At 37.2% G+C, this 20,000-nt stretch overlaps 2 protein-coding genes across 3 annotated transcripts; both read right to left on the reverse strand.

Moving 5' to 3' along the window:
• Positions 1-465: 465 nt before the first annotated feature.
• def8 (differentially expressed in FDCP 8 homolog) lies at positions 466-12,840 on the reverse strand. 2 transcript variants are annotated; one of them, XM_005804948.3, is made up of 12 exons: positions 12,711-12,840; positions 11,888-12,007; positions 9,295-9,389; positions 8,686-8,835; positions 8,224-8,365; positions 7,230-7,394; positions 6,808-6,935; positions 5,882-5,995; positions 3,888-3,968; positions 3,151-3,291; positions 2,890-2,999; positions 466-1,789 (listed from the first exon to the last, which is right to left on the reverse strand). In XM_005804948.3, the coding sequence occupies exons 2-12, from the start codon at positions 11,991-11,993 to the stop codon at positions 1,702-1,704; spliced, it is 1,320 nt and encodes a 439-aa protein (XP_005805005.1). In that variant the 5' UTR covers positions 11,994-12,007; positions 12,711-12,840; the 3' UTR covers positions 466-1,701. The 2 variants fall into 2 exon arrangements, with proteins under 2 accessions (XP_005805005.1, XP_023188707.1); XM_023332939.1 differs by lacking the exons at positions 11,888-12,007; positions 12,711-12,840 and adding an exon at positions 10,270-10,340.
• A 3,129-nt stretch (positions 12,841-15,969) lies between these two features.
• On the reverse strand, positions 15,970-19,342 carry mc1r (melanocortin 1 receptor). The gene has a single exon (XM_023331925.1). The coding sequence runs from the start codon at positions 19,273-19,275 to the stop codon at positions 18,307-18,309; it is 969 nt and encodes a 322-aa protein (XP_023187693.1). The 5' UTR covers positions 19,276-19,342; the 3' UTR covers positions 15,970-18,306.
• Between the last annotated feature and the right edge of the window lie 658 nt (positions 19,343-20,000).

Genomic DNA, 20,000 nt, shown 5'->3' on the forward strand with positions numbered 1-20,000 from the left:
GTCTACTTTTCTAGTTTATGGCTTTGTTTCAAGATAGCACCGGACGTCTCCAAAGGGACACCCTCTTCATGTGACCTCACAACATTTTTGTTATGTAATCTGACTAAACCAATGCAAAAGCTTCAATTTGGATGCATGCTTGAATGTGCTGAAAAACAAAATTGCTTTTCATCCTCAGCTGTCTGAGACTTTTGACGGTTTTAAGTCAAAATTGATGGACATTTGAAACTGCTCATGTTTCAGCTCTCTTAACAAAACCTTTAGAGCCACGTGGGTACAGTGCTCCATTGGTGATGTGCAATCTGAAAAAAACTTCTCCTCTCATCTTTTTACCACATTTGAATAAATGTGCCTTTACCAGCATCATCTAATGGGTGTTTCACTGGTGCACTTCACAAATCAGATGGCATTTTCTTTTTGACAGGAAAGATTATGTTGAAATATTGAAAAAAAAACATTTCAAAACATTAGCCAGAAAGTTTATTTATTTCATGCACTGACCAGTCGTTTTACAACAAGGCATTGCTTTCACCAACAGCATGTATGGTCATTAAGTTAAAAAAAAACAACACAAATAAAACCCAATATATTTACAGTACTACAGCGCTGCTGAAAAAATAACACAGCCAAAACATTGATATTTTAAAACAAATACTTTGTTCAAATGGTTAACAAAATTGCCACCTAATAAACTCCTCATTTCTACACAAAACTTGTTCTCAATAGCATAAGACTGAAACCATCAACACAATGACATGAAGATGTTTGGATAGCAGCTGAACATCCAACCCATTAGCTACATCCTGAATGTACGGACGAGTTCACAGATTTAAATAACAGAGAAGCAAAATTAACTCCTTTAGTCCAAACTGTACTGCAGAGGCATGCTTCGGTTAACCTGTTAGTGCAGATTCAGAATATTGTTATAATCACTTTTTTTTTTTTTTATCTCATCAAATTATAATAGTTAAAGTTTATTCCTCTACTAACTGACTGACAGAAATATGAGCATAAATGCATACTGAATGATGCAAATAAATATTGCTGTTTGCCCTGTAGTTGTGTTTATATAAAGACTTCATAAACTATTTAAAACTGATTATTAGGGTTTGATTTGAAAAAAAAAAAAGAAGAAAATATTCTGAAAGAACCTGCAGAATCAGGACAGAATTAAAATCTGTATTTTTCTGTTTAGTTTTGCCACAATAATCGATATTGAGCACATGATTTTAGTTTTATATGAAAAATCACAAAACAAGAAGATGAGTAGTATATTTACGATGGCTAACATTTTTCCATCTTGTAGTGAAAAGCAGGGAATTTCGACTTAATACATCAAAACATTTTATTAAAGGACATACGTTTAGCTGCAAGAAGAGAAATACACAGTTTCTTCTGGCGTCATCTTGGACTGATGTCAAGAAATTGTTCTAAAGGGAACTGAAATGTAATCTTACACCAGGAGCCATGTTCACAAATATTCCAACAGTAGCACTGGGTCACCTGAGACGCACAAGAACGTTCAGTACACCAGGTTCTAAATGTTTTAGTTCCCTGTTTCACATTGTAGTGCACAGAAGAGAAAAAGACAAAACAAAAAACAAGTCAAACATAATACCGAGACGGGAAGCTAGTTTGGCCCCGACTAAGAGTAATGAACATGTTATAAAAAACATCTTGTGCTTCTTCCTGGAGTCTAGCTCATTTCTCTTCTTCCACCTCATCCTGTTGGCGGTCAGTCATTCGAGCGCATCGTGGACAGGTGGTAGAGTTGTCATAGTAGCAGTCTCTAAACACATACACGATATATGCAAAATATAGACAAGTTAAACAGTTGCTTTCTTAACTAGAAGAATGACTCAGCAACTGCAAATAATACAGATACTTGATTTGTTTATGTCTTTAAACTCGTAAAAGTGGTGAGAGGGTCAGTTGAGTTTACTTCTCCGGCCTACATGTGTTTTAAGTATCTGCTTAAGGCTTACGACTGTTTCCCATGAGGCATTTTGTGGTGCTCTGCAGGACGACGGGTCTCTGGGTGGCTTTTAGTGGCCATCTGATCCCTCTGTGGTCAAAGCAACAGCTGTGTCTGTTTTGTCTGCATGAATTTGAGATTATTCCCAGTGCCATGACCAAATGAAAAAGATCCTGAATAAAAGGTGTAAAAATTATCTTCCTCCTACGTGGAGAGAGTTTAGATTTATGGCCTGAGCCAAATCCAACCTGAAATTCGGGCCAGATCACGTCAGATTTACTGGCTTACTATTGCAATATGTACAGTCAAATGAGAATGTACAATAAAGTTCTGTTAATCTACTTATCACAGCCTAAATGAAGGATTAGACAGATGAATACCCAGGGGTGTCAAACCCATTTTCATTTCAAGCCACATGAAGATCACAAATGTCCTCAAAAGGCCGGTTGTGGGAGAACGTATTAATAAAACTACCCATTAACAAACAGTTAGGGTATTAATGAAAAGCTGTCTCTGAATTCAAATTGAATTGAAATTAAATACTATTGAACGTCTTTTCATATTGAAGCAATTTGGCAGTTTACAGCTAAAAACTACTGATTGATAAAATCATCTTTAAGAACACCACTGTCATCTTGAACGTTATTTTTTTATGCTTCCTTCTAGAATCTAGAGGGCCGCATAAAAACATATGGCGGGTCTATTTTGGCCCTGGGGCCTTGAGTTTGACACGTGGTTTAACCTGTTGAGGAAATAAAGGAAGTTAATCAGACTGACACAAACACAGTCTGACTTACTGTGTTAATCAGCGGCTTTGCCCTGCTCTGCTCGAGATTTCCTTACGTCTACAATTTCAGCCTTAAAAGTTGAGAGATTTCAGTTTAATTCAGTTTAAAAGGTTGGTGGCTCCTCACCTGTGGAAGACGGCAGAACACTCGTGGCACACTGAGGTGTGACTGTCAAACGGAAACAAGATGTCTCCCTCCTTACAAAGCTCACAGACAAAGCCTTTGGCCTGACAACGCTACACACACACCACACACACACACAAGTACAACACAGAAACGGAACAAGAGTGGCATCAAGTTTAGATACTTAATGAATGATATTTTTAACTGGTCCCGTAGCTAAAGTGCGAATAGGAAGCTGTATAACGTTTAGTGGACTGGGCTCACCTCGCAGTCCAGCTTGATGTGCTTGGCAAATGTTGTGTGGATCTCAGTGAGGGAGCAGCTCAGCCTCCCAGTGGAGATGTCGATCAAATCCTGTAGTGAGTACATGTCGTCGTTTTCAACAAAGTGCTGGCGATCCTGCAGCTGTGGAGCAGAAACACAAAGGAAACATGAAGCAAAACCAGAGCAGCGTAGCCTAGGACCTGTGCAGGCAACTTGAACGCAGCAACTCTCAACTTTGAAAGAAACGGGTGAATTATAAATTAGGAAACGGATAATTAAAATAGTCACTTGTATGTTCTAACGTGTTTAAAGTTTTTATTTCTAGGTTTCCCATTCCTTCTCCTGAACAAAGAAACTTCTGTTTTGGTGCTCAAATGGCAAAAGTGGTGATTATTTATTATTCTGTAATCATTCATCTTTAACAGGGTAGTAGCCCAATAATAATGTGTTCATGGACATAACAGAGTAGAATTGAAATGTTTGAAAATTATGAGTTTCTATATAACCAAAGCAAATACTAACCATAAAATAATAATTTAAAAAATCCAAAGAGGATTGTTGAAATTAAAATGCTCAACATTTGAGAGATTCTATTAAACACTACCGCCTAGATACTTTTACTAGGTGCACAATTCCACCACAAGAGGGAAAATGTTTCACTCTGTTTTACCGATTAAAAAGAATGCTGCTAAGTCATTTTGATGTTTGTTAAGTTGATAACTCAAATAGTTACTGACCTGCAGCAGCAGCCGAGCCTCCATCGCCTCCTTGCAGGTAATGAAATAAGGTTTCATCAAGAGGATATCATGGCGAAGTTTCTGTGAATCCAAGACACATACAAAATTAAATGTTGTTGTTGGAACTCCCAGCATGAGATCGCCACCCTCAATTAAAAATGGGCTTTTTTCTCATTGCAATTATCAGCAGCTGTAAAACAAATTTATGGAGAACCAAAATATTAATGAGACAAAAATCTTTAACAGAAGCCATTTTGTTACATAACTCAAAAGTTTACAAGTGTTAAGAACAGCTCTCTCTGTTTGACTTAAATATCATATAAAACTCACGAAATCAGTCTGTAACAACAGCAGTATTAAAGAGAACTAGAACATTTCTGAAAAAAATTAAACAGGGCCTGCCAAAGTGTCGGCTGGAACCCAGTGTTCTGATGCTAAAAATTAGCATCAATGCTAAGTAAGATACAATGTACTCAATAACAGGTGGAGAGTCACAAGCATGTTAAATTTAGTGTATAAGCTCAAAGTAGCCAAAATACTGTCAGTGGCATGGGGTATAACTAGCCTGTTGTCTTACATTGACTTCCTCCATTCAGTGTAATGAACATGGCTAGTAAATAAACAAAATAGCTAAACAATATATTTTAGGGAAATGGTTACTGGCAGTAGCTGCTGGTTGTAAATATATTATAAAACAGACATTCAACACAAATGTAAAAATCTGATTTATACTTCGTGGCAGTTCGTTACCAGAAAAAAAACGCTCATCTCTTAGCACCAAATTAATTATTGTTTATAAAACATAAGCTCTTTTGAAATACTCCTTACCTGCTTAGACACAAGAAATTTGCGGCTGGTAAATTTTGCAAAAGTAAAAATCTGATGTTTACTTTGTGGCACTTTGTTACCAGAAATGGTGCTCATCTCTTAGCAACAGATTAACAACAAATATTGTTATTGTTCAAAGAACATAAGATTTCTTCTGTTCTTTTAAAATACTATTCATCTTACACTACTTAACAAGAATTGTGCACTAGGCGAACTTTTAAGAAAAGTGAAAATGTTTCATTTTTTTTGTCATTGGTGGTGAATATATTATAAACAAATGTAAAAATCTGATTTATACTTCGCAGCAATTTGTTACCAGAAAAAAAAAAGCTCATCTCTTAGCACAAAATTAATTATTGTTTATAAAACATAAGCTATTTTGAAATGCTGTTCATCTGCTTAGACACAAGAAATTTACAGTTGGTACATTTTGCAAAAGTAAAAATCTGATGTTTACTTTGCGGCACTTTGTTACCAGAAATGGTGCTCATCTCTTAGCAACAGATTAACAACAAATATTGTTATTGTTCAAAGAACATAAGATTTCTTCTGTTCTTTTAAAATACTATTCATCTTACACTACTTAACAAGAATTGTGCACTAGGCGAACTTTTAAGAAAAGTGAAAATGTTTCATTTTTTTTGTCATTGGTGGTGAATATATTATAAACAAATGTAAAAATCTGATTTATACTTCGCAGCAGTTTGTTACCAGAAAACAAAAAGCTCATGTCTTAGCACAAAATTAATTATTGTTTATAAAACATAAGCTATTTTGAAATGCTGTTCATCTGCTTAGACACAAGAAATTTACAGTTGGTACATTTTGCAAAAGTAAAAATCAGATGTTTACTTTGCGGCACTTTGTTACCAGAAAACGCGCTCATCTCTTAGCAGCAGATCTCCTATGCTCTGCTATGGCAGGCTCCAATTAGGAAGGTTTAAAAATATATAAAGCAATTTCAGCTGTGGTTCAGCACTGGGTCACACTTAATTTGAGTTTTCTAATGTACCTTTAGGTGTAACAGAGCTGGTTTGAGAGCAGCAATCCAACAAAGAAGGGTTTAAAATGAGCTACCAGGTCAAAACTCTACACATGTCCCCAAAATTGTGAACTCAAAGTGAAATTTAAGATTTTTAGGAAGAGAAATAAATCAATTTCCTCACCCTGATCTCAACCAGTTCCTCCACAAAGTTGAACAAAAGTGGGTTGATTTCTTTCAGCTTCAGCACAGGTCGAGGCATCATGAGCGTCAAGTAACGCATGGAGGAACGACAAACCTGGAACAGAGAAAATGTCCTCTGAGAAAAGATACTTTTACACAAGAAACAAAGATGTACCTTTCTTACTATTATATATCTAGCACTCACTTCCCCCAAAAATTGAGAATAGTGTCAGTGCCTTTTTTAAGCAATCTCTGAAGTGGTCAAAAACAAAAATCTTGATTGGTTGTGGTCTAACAATCACTTAAATTTTTGGTGAAATCACATCATAAACAAAATGCAAAACTTGCAGTTCAGTTCTTTTTTTAAAGTAAGAGCATTTCCACATGTACAATGCAAAGAAATCTCATGGGATTAGGATTTAACTGCTGTCTAGCCATAAGAAAACCACCGATCATTAAGCTTACATACCAAACCATTCAAGATTGATTAGACAGTGTTAGGATCTGAGGTGGCAGCAGGTGATCGTGTCTACATTCAGTAACTTTATGTGTCCAAAGCAGCTCTTCAAAGCACTGAGAATCCATGTGATGTCCAAAACAAACAAAAAAAAGAAAAACATGATTTACCGTGAACTGTGTTTTAGTAGTTAACTGAGTTGCTAGGAAAATATACCCATAATCTACCAAATTAGAAAGACCATGAAACTTATTTATTTATTGCCGTTCCTCTCAACAAGAAAATAGAAAATAAACTGAATTAAACCGTGAAAGACGCGGAAACATGATTGTAAAATGGGTTGAAATCATGCAGTTATTTTGACTGCCTGGGGTTTCAGTTGCTAAGGTCAGTAAGTCCTGCCTCTGGACTCATTTCCAACAAGTCATTCTTTGGTGCATCAACTTTTATCGCATGCCTGCTGATGGTACCTTCCGCGGCTCAAACTCCCAGTTGTGGATGACCCGAGCTGGAATGATAGCCGTGTCGTTCCAGTGGCACGTGCTGCAGTAATACTGGCCTGTGTAATCACATTGCCTGGCCTCGCTGGGAACACCTCCTGGAACATAAACATGGCGCATTACAGTAAAGCTAAAGTAAGTAAAAAAGTAGAGAAATTACATCATGCAAAAAACAGAATCACAGCCACATGTTGTTCATTCAGAGATTTAGGATTATACTTACTGTAGTGGAGGGGGAGTACAGGACTCCTGCACATTTCTCAACACACTTTAACAGAATGACATTTATGGGTTCCCCATTCTTATTTTAGCCAAATTTTAAGCAATAAATTCAAAACCTCACAATGAATTAATGGCAGATTTTGACAACTTTCCATCTCATTTGTACTCACTCAGTGAGATAGGAGTGCGGCATTCTGCACAACGGTAGTCTTGTCGATCTAGTCCTATTTCTGGGCAGATGCTTAGTTCATACTCCGACTGGTGGCTCACCTTTGACCGGACACAGGGCTTCGTGATCTGGTTCATACACTTGCTGTGGCAACGGTAATAGCATCCTGAAACAAGAAAACACAATTGCATGCTACGAAAAGCAAAAAAGAAATATTTTCACTTACTCAGACAAAGATTGATTTTATCTCGAATGTGCATGCCTTAGAGAAAGCTTTAGTAAATGTTATAAAAACTAAAACTTAGTTTCCTTGTGACTTTAAACTGTGATATTCATGAAGTAACAAGAACCTGAACGAAACCTGCTTCACATAAACAAACTGATATTCTCTTTAACTTCCCCTCTAGCAGAGTCAGAGCTGAACTGTTCGTTTCATTTCTTCATTTAGTCACAAACTGACCTTCAAAAAATTAGTAACAATAAAGTATTATGAACAGAAACATAGGCAATGTTAGTGGGATTTTGGATAATCTTTCTGGGTAAAATAAACCCTTCATTAAATGAAGGGTTTATTTTCACAGCATGAAGGGTTGAACCCTTCAAGCTCTGAGCTTCGGAGTGAAGCTCGGGGTGAAGCTCGGGTTCGGCGTGGAAAAATGTAATCATCTAGACAAAACAAACGTGCCTCAATCTGTGTGATGACGTAATCAGAAACATGCATATCTGTGTGACGACATCATGGTGAAAGTTGTGGTGCAGCTCAAATTATTCAATTCTAAACTTGAAAAATTTGTTCATGAATGAATGCTGCAAACAGTTTCATTAGCAGTTCATATTAAATGCTTTTGAGTTAAACTATTAAAACTCCAGGGTTCAATTAAGTCCTTTAGTGTGAACAACAAACACCTTGTTGCTTTCTACATATTCTGTGGTGTTTTGTAGTTTTCTGCACTAACACACCCTGCAGTGCTGCATCAGTGTATATCATGGTTTACCTGTGCAGGTGTACCAGGTCTGGATTAGACCCCAAATGATGGTACTGCACTTGTCACAGGTCTGTTTCACACTTTTACTCTTCTCTTTTGAAAAGCGGTGCTCCAGTATGACTCTCAGATTAGGCTCATCTTCCTCTGGGTCCTTCAGAGGAAAACAGCAAAATGAGACTCAGATTTTGAGATAATGTGGTTGGGTTTGTGGATATACTGTATATCAAAAACAGGGTTTAATTCAAAATAATGATTCATTTCTGTAATCATCATTCGCTATGACCTGAAGTGTAATGCTGTTAGTTCTGAATAATTCCCAGTGTGCCACTCAGATTTGTCAGGAATATTTTGAAGAAGAAAATAAAAAAAGTTACTCAAATAGAAAAATAAAACACAGAGGAACACATCATCCATCCTCCTGAAGCAGCATTAAAATAAACATCCGTGTTGTGTCTTCGTCTCAGTTCTAACCTTAAGTTCCTGCAGTTTAAGTCGCAGGTGGATCAGTTTGACCACAGTGTCTTTTTGTCTCTCTGAATGCTCCGGCAGCTCCAAGATCAGCTTCTTACATTCTTCTATGGCCAGTTTCAGCTGTTCAATGTCCGAAGCCACAAAGGAACCCTGAAAAAACATTTTTTTAAAAACAACAAAAAACCCCATTAATTTAAGATGGAAGTCTTTCTACTTTGCAACAGTTTGATTGAATCTCAGCAACAGCCATTTTGGTTAATGTCCTGTCAGCAACAATGGTTGTATCATGGCTACAGGTTGGAATAAAAGTCAGATTATGTAAGATGATTTGTTTAATTAAACAGATCAAGCAAAAAGTATAACAAGTCATGGTCGAAAAATAAACACCAAACATTTGATTTTGGTCAGTCTTTTTACCCTGCGTCGATTTATGAGAATTTTCAGTGCTCCAAGACATTTCTTAAATTAAGGAGTTCAGCAGTTTAACACTTTCATTGTGTTAAGAGCAAAGCACAGCTTCAGCAACAAAACAGAAACAGGGATTCACTGATCCTGGCCAGTTTACACATCTTACTTTCCAACTGTTACAGAAAAACATTTAAAACTCACCACAGGTCTGGAAAAATGGTCCTCAGCTAGGCCAAGGTCCATGGTGCGGTCAGAACTGTGGGTTTTGGTCCCAGAAAACAGTTCAGAGCTTCCTTCTGAAAACACAGAATCACAACTTTAAAGTCAAGTTAAAGTTAAGTACTGGTTGCTCAGTCGTCCATACTGCCTCCACACACAGGAGAATCACAAACTGAGGAACAAACTGAGAATTGTTTTAATTACCGTCCAGTAATGTGTAACCAAGCTGTTTAAAAGGACATGTGATCACCGTCATAAAAAAATGTAGATCAGCTGAGTAAATGAACTCTGAAGTTTAATTCATTCTGCTGTCAGTGTTTTTTTTTTACATCCACTTTTTTAATAGTCATTTAGACAAAAAATAATTTCTCCTTTTACCACAAATTCTGCAACTGCCACTTATTTATTTGACTACGCTGTGCATTATGTCAGCAACTAAGCAGTAAGTTATAATCATGTTGCTTTCTGATAAGACATTAAAACTGAAAATCTGACACCAACATGTTTTTTTCAAATGTAAATAAAAGCAGCAGGCTGTTTAGTTTCTAAATTGTTCCTTTTTATGAGCCGGTGCCTAGCAACACCATATTAATCCAGATAAAAGGGATTACACTATGGCAAAAATGCACATTGGGTAACCACATATGCTTTACAAAACTACAAACCACTTGTAAATCCTAGCAGTTATTGCATTTTTTTGTCATTTTAAAGTGAAAATACATAAAACTGCATCAAAATTTAACAGAAAAAAAGGATACATTTTTGTAAAAGCTGCGCTAAATCAATATGAAAAAAAAACAACAAAAAAACTTGTTAGTCCAAGAAGAATAAACATAACTAAAAAGACTAAAACTTTCTTTTCTTTTTTTTTTCGCAAAGACTGAAGATAATCCATTTTAATATCTATCAAATTCATTTGGCTTAAAACTGAAAAGTGCAGAAAAATGTATCCTTTACCTGTGTACACTTCAGAGCAAAACATCTTTAACTTGAGTGTCGAATCACTTGCAATGTAAGGATCAGCGCGGATAAAGTGTTTTGAGAAGTTTTGCTTGAGCTCCCAAATCCAACAACCAAGGAAGTGTTACTAATTTCCTGCTTACACTTTTGCTTCTCATTTGTTCTGGTTTAGCTACAACATTTCCCACTTCTTGTTTTACAGGCCTGGAGTTGGTCACAAGAGTCCATTTGGCTTTTTTGTTTTCGCTAGTATTTGACTGACATTAAAACTGTTTCATTATGTTCAACCATTTCTTAAAAGTGGATTTTAAGAAGGAAAGTCCTGCACCAAATGTGAGGAAGTTTGCAAGGAAGTGACATTAACAAAAAGCAGATAAAGGGGAAGCCCATGAACGCAGAAAAAAATATCCCATAAGAAAAAATAAAATAAAGACTTAAATATATAAACTTTCTAAAAGTGAAAAGACAATGTTTGTGATGAGTATTTTGTTCTCTCCATTCAATTAGAGACCACATTTGGGAAAGTTTTTAATCTAGAGTCAATCAAATTTTATGTATATAGCACCTTTCAGCAACAAGGCATTTCAAAGTGTTTTACATCACAAAATTACAAAGTCATAGAACACACAGTCAACAACATTACATTTTCCACATCAGATTATTTATTGTTTCATGATTAGGTTTCAAACGCAACTCTAACCAGATGGGGTTTTAGTTAAGATTTAAAGGAACTCAGTGTTTCAGCTGTTTTGCAATTTTCTGGAAGTTTGTTCCAGATTTGTGGAGCATAGAAGCTGAATGCTGCTTCTCCATGTTTGGTTCTAGGGATGCAGAGCAGACCAGAACCAGAAGACCGGAGCGGTCTGGAAGGTTGGTACAACAGCAGCGGATCTTTAATGTATTGTGGTGCTAAGCCATTCAGTGATTTATAAATAACAGCAGTATTTTAAAGTCTATTCTCTGAGCCACAGGAAGCCAGTGTAGGGACTGTAAAACTGGTGTGATGTGCTCTAACTTCCTGGTTTTAGTCAGAACACGAGCAGCAGCATTCTGGATCAGCTGCAGCTGTCTGACTTTTTAGGCAGACCTGTGAAGACACTGCTGCAGTAATCAATGCAACTAAAGATAAACGCATGGATGAGTTTCTACCCAACTCTTCAGTCAATTCAGTAACAAGTCACTGAGGTCCAAAAGTACCTCAGTGCAGGTTCTGTTGGACCTCTGTATTTTATTTATTTAAGACTGTGGTTCTTCCACAGTCTGTGTTTATATGGATGTCATTGAACACCTTGACTAGGGCATTCTTCACATTGTTTTTACAGCATAAAAAACAACTGATCTAATGTAGTTTGTAAACTTTTTACAAGATAATTCTTGAATAAGATGATGTATGATAAGTAGACAAACCAAACATAAGTCCGAATCTGTATCCCGATAAGTGACGAGTAAAACAAGCCAGGTTTTTGGTGTTAAACTGTAATTAAATACCTTTCTTTACCAGAAGAAAAAATACTGTTAACATTTCTCTTATAACTTGTTTTTGTCTCATAGTTATATATTTTTGTTTATACTTGTGTTTTTCTACTTAGCTGTGATTAACAATAATTTTCTTTACCATGTTGCTGGGTTGCCTTCCCTCCTTCAGGTTCTTCCTCTTCTCCACGATCAAAGGGATTGAGGCGAGTTTGACGGAAATGTGCAAGTCTCTCATCATACTCCATTTTATCGGCTACATCTAAGAAAGACAAAAACCAACTAAGGTGACACACAGGCAGTCAAATTCACTTCTCTTGTTCTTGATAGTCAGGGCTAGTTTATAGTGGAAGCTGGCTAGCTAATGTGTCCACTTGCTAACTGTACATTGGAAAATGTTCTGCTGCTATAGAAAATATTATGTCAGTGAAACCCTAATCATGATTTCAACAATCCAGAAAACTAAAGTAGTAAAGTATGACTGCTTTAGATTCATAGAACTGTATGCCTGGTACCTTTAAAGGTGTCTGTTAAAATTGTTAAAAGCTCACTCAAAGAAGGAATGACTAAAAATGAATGGCAATGACAATGCTTGTCATACAAAGAACTAATTTGCATGTGTTCTCTGTCTCTTCTCAGAATCTGAGAAACAGGAATGAGTTCAGATAATTAAATAACAGCTTAAAGCTTGCAGCCAGTGCAAGTAGGCGCTTCATCACCTCATTATAAACCAATCAGGACTCCCGTTGAATGGTCACCTAACGCAACGCTTCACATATTACTGCCGAAAATAATCTTGAATATGGAAAACAACAAGTTTCAGCCATCCTACCACCATGAAATGGCAAATAAACACCATCCCGGCTAAGGCTAACGAGCTAACCAGCTTCAAAAAACTGTGTTTTCTTCTGTTGTTTTGATACTAATTCTGACGCATTTCAGAGCGAGTGTGTATAAAAGCTTACCCCGTTCTTTACCGTGTTAACATCAGATAACAAGCAGCTAGTAAAGCGTATTTTGTAGCCACTAATATTGTTAATATGGGCTGCTCTCGGAGTGTTGTTTTGCCCCTGTCATCAGCAACATCACAAAGCGAAGTGTAAATTTACCTCCGTCTCAACAGCTGCTTCCGGTTTGTTTCCTTCAGAATAAAACCCTTAGGCGAGCATCTGTGCACTTTTGACGTGAGTTATTTTAAATAAAGTAAAGATTAAGATCAAATCAATGCATTTTATATGTTTAAGAGGGGCTTGATTTGATTTAAATGCAATAACAAAGTTTAAAGTGATGTTTTTAAGCTTTTATTTTGAAGTTTTAACATTTTCAGCCCCCAATCCTTCCAATAAAATAGTTGAAATTTGCCTAGTGATTTTTCACTTCATCCTATGTAGAATAGCCAAATAATTACTGCTGAATTTACTTTGAAATTTAATTGAGGCTCAAGTAGAATAAAATAGACAACAATCTCTGATTGTCTCCCATTGGGAAATTCATCAGCAAGACTTATTGGTAAAAAGAAAAATAGGATTCACTTTTTAAATTGAAGAGTTTTAACTTTTTTAATTAAACAGAATTTTGAAATAAGACAGAAAAATGCATAACGATAACAGCTCTTGGATTACAGTTATAACAATATTATAACTACTACTATGTTACTGCTAATAATAATATTAACAATAACAACAACAACAAAACTAGAAGAACAAGAAGGAGGGCACGGAAAGACTATAAACTAAGACATACACCAGAAATGTTGATCCTGAGATGCACAGCCATGTTAGAATTAAGTTGGTATTTGTACAAACTGCTTTTTACCTGTGTAAAACAAAGCAGAGACCAATAATCCATTTCCAGATGATGTACGGTGTTCTGTGAGATTTTTCAAAGCTTTGGATAGTGTTTTGTATTTTAGCTCTACTTCAAACAATCTGCTGTGTTCCTTCATGACCGGTTGGGCGTCTAATGGTCAAACACCTTCGAACTTCACAGAATGGCTTTGTAAAACCAAATGAAAAACAAAGAGGCACCTTCATTTTAATTTCATTAGTAATGAGAGACCAGTCCTTTGGATAAATGTGGGAATTCCCCCATAAAGTAGACACTTTGACCAAGAGAGCATTACCAAACTGTCTAATTCCAGCAACGTATTTTATCTTATCTTCTTTGATCATGCCCACCACCCGCATGCAACAACGACTGTCTTGTAAATTTTAACACTGCCTAGGGATTTTTATACATCATTTGAATGTGTGAACATTTTTCACAAAAAGCCAATGGCTCTTTGAAGAGAGTTGAATGATATTATTCAGTGACTTTTCAGAGTAAAAGGCTCATAACCTGAAGCACTTTGCACTTTCCTAGAAACAGTAATCATGAGGGCGTCATGTTGAAGCTTTAAACACGAAATGACAGTAAATAAAAGCGTAATTAACTGTGAAATGTACCACTTGTTGGCTTGTCAGCCACTGGAAAGGATTAGCAAACCCAAAAATGATTTAAGAAATGGTGCAAAAGATAAAGAAACATTGTGGAAGTTCACACACATAGTGCCCAGTAGTAAAGTATTAATATTCTATTAAAAATAATATTTTTTCTAAAAACAATTAGTGCTTATAAAATAAAGAGGTGTAAAAATCCACTTTATGAATAAATGTAATCAAAAGCTTACACTATAATAACTATTCTGTAAATACTGTACACATCGCTCTTGATGATCTTAAAATCTTTAGGTTAACAGTATGGAAATTAATTATGATTGCATTAGTTTTTTGCTGGAGCGATTTGGTCTGTGCTATGAACAAAGCTGTGCTGTATGGAAGGAAGAGGAAGTCATAATCCTGCCTGACTCTGAAAACGCTGTTCCCTGTAAATAAAGCAGTGACACTGTGCCCTAATTTAGTGTAATGAGTTATAATTAAAGTCAAGTGGCCTCTCCACATCAGATCCACTATTAGGTTCATATGAAGAAGAAAGAAAACTGATGCAAGTTTTCATAATGTAGTACTTGTGTCACTGATTTGACATAAAGCAGTCAAGGTGTGGTTAAAAGGTGAGTTTAAAGATTTATTAAAAAACCCAGTAATCTCTCATGTGTACATAATCTAAAATGAAGATTTTTGCAGTTTTGTGACCAACTGTGATCTAAAGTTAAGGATGATTAATTGTCGCCGGTGTTGAACAATGTTTAGTAGTTGCATATTGTTACTCTGGATAAGGACATTGCTATCCTGTTGCTCTCCTCTGGGTTAGAGAGGTCTAAAAAATCCAATGATGACCCATTTTAAGATTCCAAGATTACTGGCAAAGACTTATAGATCTTTAGTTAAAATGTCCCAGTATTTGAAAGCGTCCATGGCGGCATGAAGTCTAGAAAACTTTCTGGGGCTTTTGGAAGAGAAACAGATCCACTGGATCACAAATAGTCCAGCGGGCATGAAGTGGTTTTCCACAAATCATCCTTTGTTTCATGTTAAACCTGCATGAAGTTTTTATTCCTAACTTCTCAATCTGACTCTCATCTGACTAAAGTATATGGTTACAGTTCACGTCGCAGTGATTTTAGAAACATCAAAAATTTACAAGAAATACCTGGAGACAAGGTCTAACAGTTATTTGGAACGTTGATGACCCAACATGCAATGTTTTGCCTCAGTTTCTTGGGTTTTGTTCCTCCTACCTTACCATCCCACTCTAAGGTAGCTGAAGTAAAGCCTTAAGATGATATCTAAACATGTGAAGATAATGTTCTGGCTTCATAGGACCCTAAGAAAAGAAGGTTTTAGCGTTTGTGGTAAATTATATGTGCATTTCTTCTCAAACAGGGTGTTGAGAAGAAAACTTGTTCCAAAAGATTCAGGACGAAGGCAAAGATTCACATTCAACAGGTCAGTGACTTTCGACAACCATGATTAATGTGAATGAATTCATATTAAAGTATATCGCACTTTAGAATGACCCAGTCAAAGAATCATAGCAAGACTTGAAATCTGATGTTCAGGCATCATCCATCCAATGTCTTTAATCTTGAACTATTGTCAAAATGTCCAGCAGACAAGCACAGCTAGAAATATCTCAAAGAATGGCAACTCTGTTTGCAATGAAAGGTGGCTTCACAAAGCATTGTCAATGACAGGCCCTGCAACATAAAGCATGTGAAGACTCCTTGGAGTAAATTAGTTGGGTTTTTTTTTGTTTTTTTTTTGTTGTTTTTTTTGGATAAATAACACATTTTTAATTGAACTTTTTTTATTATGAAAACAATAAGACTAGAAAAATCAACTCTCTTTTTTTTTATAATAGTGTCACACTGACCATTTCACACATAAAACAGGTAAAACTGCAGCTTTCATCAGAAATATTTTACCCCCAGAGACACATATTTGCAAGTTTACATACAATAAAAAAGTCTTTAGAGGCCCTGAAATGGCTATGATTGTTGTACAATCATACAGAAACAATAAATACTAAAGACACAATTTGTCATTTCTCTTAAAACATAATTACTCATCTCCTTTCCAAGCCTTACATGTAGAGAATGGATCAGTCTTGGATCTCCTTAGTCGAAACAGAAAGGCATCCCTTAGCTATGAACTAAGGTTTTGCTTAGTCTATTTACACAGAAAGCTTAGCTACATATTTTTTTTTTCCAGTTAGTATTATTAATCATTTCTATTAACCTGTGTTTAATTTTAGGAACAGGTGTAAGAAAAAACAAAGAGAACAAATAAGATAAGATGGAGGTTTTGTTGTGTTAAAAAAATTTTTGCTAAGCCATTTCGATTTCATTGGCTACAGTGATGTACTAAACGCTGTAAATACAGTGGTACGCATTGATTCAAGTTATCGTATGTAAACCTAAAACTTAAATTGAAACTTTTGAAACGGTAAATAAAACTTTAGAACAAGAAGCGCATAAAATAAAGAAAATAATCACAGCTTTACATTGAATTTCTCTCTGAGGTCAATATAATAATAATAATAATAATAATAATAATAATAATAATAATAATAATAATAATAATAATAATAATAATCTTTCCTAGCAGAAAGATGTTCAGACCTGAGCAGACTAAACTCAAATCCGGAACAGCCGCGTCTTTGAAGTTTCCCGGGAATCACGTCTCCAGAAACAGCCTTACTTTGATTAAGCCTCCTTTCATAAACGTCCCATGCAATGAGCCTCGGGCGTTGAGCTGCTCATGTGATTTTTTTTTTCTCCCATCAGTGTTTTTTTTTCCTCTCCGCGTCTCATTCGCACTTTTATTTTTGGGCGGAGATGTTGACTGCAAGCATTGTTTAAGAAAACACGATTTCTAGAGCGGAAGGATCGTTTCAACAAGGCGCATTTTGAGAGGCAGTTCAATCGGTTAACTTAATGGGAACCACGATTTACTGAATCAATGCAGTGAATAAACTTGGTCTTTTTCGAAATAAAACCCCAAAAACAAAACTGTTTGGGGTTTTCTTTTCTTTTTTTGTTATGTAAATCATAAAATATACCTTAATATTTATTCTTTTTTAGATTGATCTATTTATGGATATTGTACATTAATGAACATTTTTAACAACACAAATGTAAATGAATTACAGCCGAGGTCAATTTCTATTGTTTGCCCCCTGCCAGATGGTTCATGCTGAAAGATGTTATAAGTTATTGCAATAGAGATAATATTGCTTATTATTATTATTATTATTATTATTATTATTATTATTATTGTTGTTGTTGTTGTTGTTGTTGTTGTTGTTGTTGTTGATTTGGTTATTGATTATAGTAAAATATCATACGCATCTTTGTCCTTCGTCATTTTATTTTTTCCTCCCTCCATTTTTACCTCCAAACAAATCCTTTGGTACCATATATTTAAGCCGTTGCATATCAATATTTCAGTTGGTTTGTGAATTATGGAAATGAATAATCATAAAGGTAACTCTCGTATATTTTAATCCAACAACGTTCTGCGGATCCCCGTTCAGGCCTCTTACAAAAAATATTGCAGATTAAGATCCCGAATAACTGACTGATCCGCTGGTGGATATTTCTTTTGTTTCATAAAATGTTGAAATCTAATATTATATTTTCTTGCAGCATAAAAAAAAGTCACTTTAAGTAACTGATTGTCAGACAAAATGTTGACACAAATGATCACAGAAAATATGTTTTGTTTCTCGCCTAAATTCTAGGCGGCTGTGACCTTCTAGCTGTCAAATATTTCACTGGACTTTGATATTTATTAATGTAAAGTTAAATGACTATTTTTAGGTTAAAGATCTCTTGAGTTATCTGACAGCATTGTCAAAGAAAAGGCCCTGAAGTTAGAAAGTATTGGGCATTGAGCGTTCTCGAGCAACAATGAAACGGCAAAATCTCCCAGTGAAACTAATCCCAGCTCCATGCTGGGATTAGCAAACGTCTTCATAAGATTCCTCCTTCATCTTGTAAGTGCTGCGTGCAGCTCGAGGACCAATCCGCCCAATAAAACCTTCACAGAGAAACAGTTCTTCGGATGAAAGATCTTACGTTGACCTCAATTTGCCTCAATTTACCGGTGACGCGCACGGCCGCTACATGCCAAAGCACCAGGAGCACAGGACCAGCTCCTGCAGGGTTTTGCGCAGCTCCTGGCTCCTGTAGGCATAGATGAGCGGGTCGATGAGGGAGTTGCAGATGATCAGAATTAGGAAAAGGTTAAAGTTCCGGAAGAAGCAGTTGCAGAAGGGACTGGTGGGGCAGGCGAGGATGAGGATGAGGTGGAGGAAGAAAGGCCCCCAGCACAGAATGAAGACACCGAGCAGGATGGTGAGGGTGATCGCGCCCTTCATGCTGGTGGACTGGCGCCTGCCTTTGTGAAACGCGGTGATGCGCCGCGAGTGCACGTGGGCCAACACGAACATGTGCAGGTAGAGCGCCGCGTTGAACACCAGGGTGATGCAGAAGAAGGTGACCAGGCACACGATGACGGCGTTGTCGGTGTGGTACACGATGAAGAGGATGCTGGAGGCGACGCTGGCCAGCCACACCACCGCGATGATGCTGACGGCGCGCTGCGTGGTCATGATGCTGTGGTAGCGCAGCGCGTAGAAGATGGTGATGTAGCGGTCCGCGGCGATGGTGCACAGGAAGGAGAGCGAGGACACCACGGAGCTGCAGATCATCACGTCGATGACGTTGTCCAGGTGGCGCAGCATGCCCGGGTGCACGTCCAGAAGGCCGTGGTCGTTCAGGAGCATGAAGATGGTTTCCACCACGTTGCTGACGCTCACCAGCATGTCGGACACGGCCAGGCAGCAGATGAAGTAGTACATGGGCGAGTGCAGGTTGCGGTTCCTGATGATCGCCAGGATCACCAGGATGTTCTCCACCAGGCTGACGATGCCCAGCGCCAGGAAAAGCTCCTGCGGGATCCGGATCTGGACGCAGCTCGACAAGTTCCGCTCACCGAGCGTGGAGTTCGTTTCGTTCTCGTCCATGATTTCAGTCAGCGGGTTGAACTCCACGTGGAGATAGCGCAGCGAGCTGTTGTTGAAATCCATGTCGGAGTTCTGAGTAATGATGACGGACAGATTTCAGCTTACCTGGAGCAACAGGGGGAGACTAAGTTTTACCAGTCCATGGGAAGATGATTGCGCATCGGCTGTTTCAAATGTGTCCTGTGATAATCAGGCAACTCGCAAACCGCTTGGAAGCTGGTCCCAACAAAGCTGAGTTTGTCCAGAAGACCGTAAGACCCAGGGAGTTCTCAGCTGTGAAGGCGAAGTCAGGAGAGACGGCGCGTTTGTCCATTTGAAAAATCCGTCTCCTCTTCCAAATTTTCCCCACTGTCATCGAAGCAACTCTACTTAGACAGACATCCATTAATTATCCACAAACGCATTTCTCTTGTCCGTCATGATTCTTAGTCTTTGCGCATCTGATCTGCTAGAACCATCCAATCCGTTCTGGACAACACAGTAAAGAAGGAAAACTGGAGACGTCTGTTCCAGATGGAGAGTGAGCTGCTTGAGTCATTTTGAAAATAATCCTGAGCGACTTTACCAAACTCCTCCTCTCATACAGACGTCAGTTGGAAATATGGTCCCGTCTCAGAGTTTGGGTTCAGCGATGTTCAGTGTTATGTAAAAATATTTATATCTTAACAAGGACATTCACAAGAAAGCTTCTTTAAAAAAAACACACCAAGCAAATACTGTAGTTCTGATTTTTACTCTCAACAAGAGTTCATGACAGAAGACTTCTATGCTTCTGAAGGCTGCCGTTT

This window comes from Xiphophorus maculatus, chromosome 4 (assembly GCF_002775205.1).
Source record: "Xiphophorus maculatus strain JP 163 A chromosome 4, X_maculatus-5.0-male, whole genome shotgun sequence".
NCBI classification, from domain to species: Eukaryota; Metazoa; Chordata; class Actinopteri; order Cyprinodontiformes; family Poeciliidae; genus Xiphophorus; species Xiphophorus maculatus.

What these genes read in the sequence shown, in the direction of transcription:
- def8 (XM_005804948.3), bottom strand. Translation starts at nt 11,993, where the DNA reads ATGGAGTATGATGAGAGACTTGCACATTTCCGTCAAACTCGCCTCAAT. An exon ending in ACCATTTTTCCAGACCTGTG is followed by an intron (nt 8,836 to 9,294) that starts GTGAGTTTTAAA and finishes ATGTTTTTTCAG; the next exon opens with GGTTCCTTTGTGGCTTCGGA. An exon ending in TGTTCTGCCGTCTTCCACAG is followed by an intron (nt 1,790 to 2,889) that starts GTGAGGAGCCAC and finishes GTATGTGTTTAG; the next exon opens with AGACTGCTACTATGACAACT.
- mc1r (XM_023331925.1), bottom strand. Translation starts at nt 19,275, where the DNA reads ATGGATTTCAACAACAGCTCGCTGCGCTATCTCCACGTGGAGTTCAAC.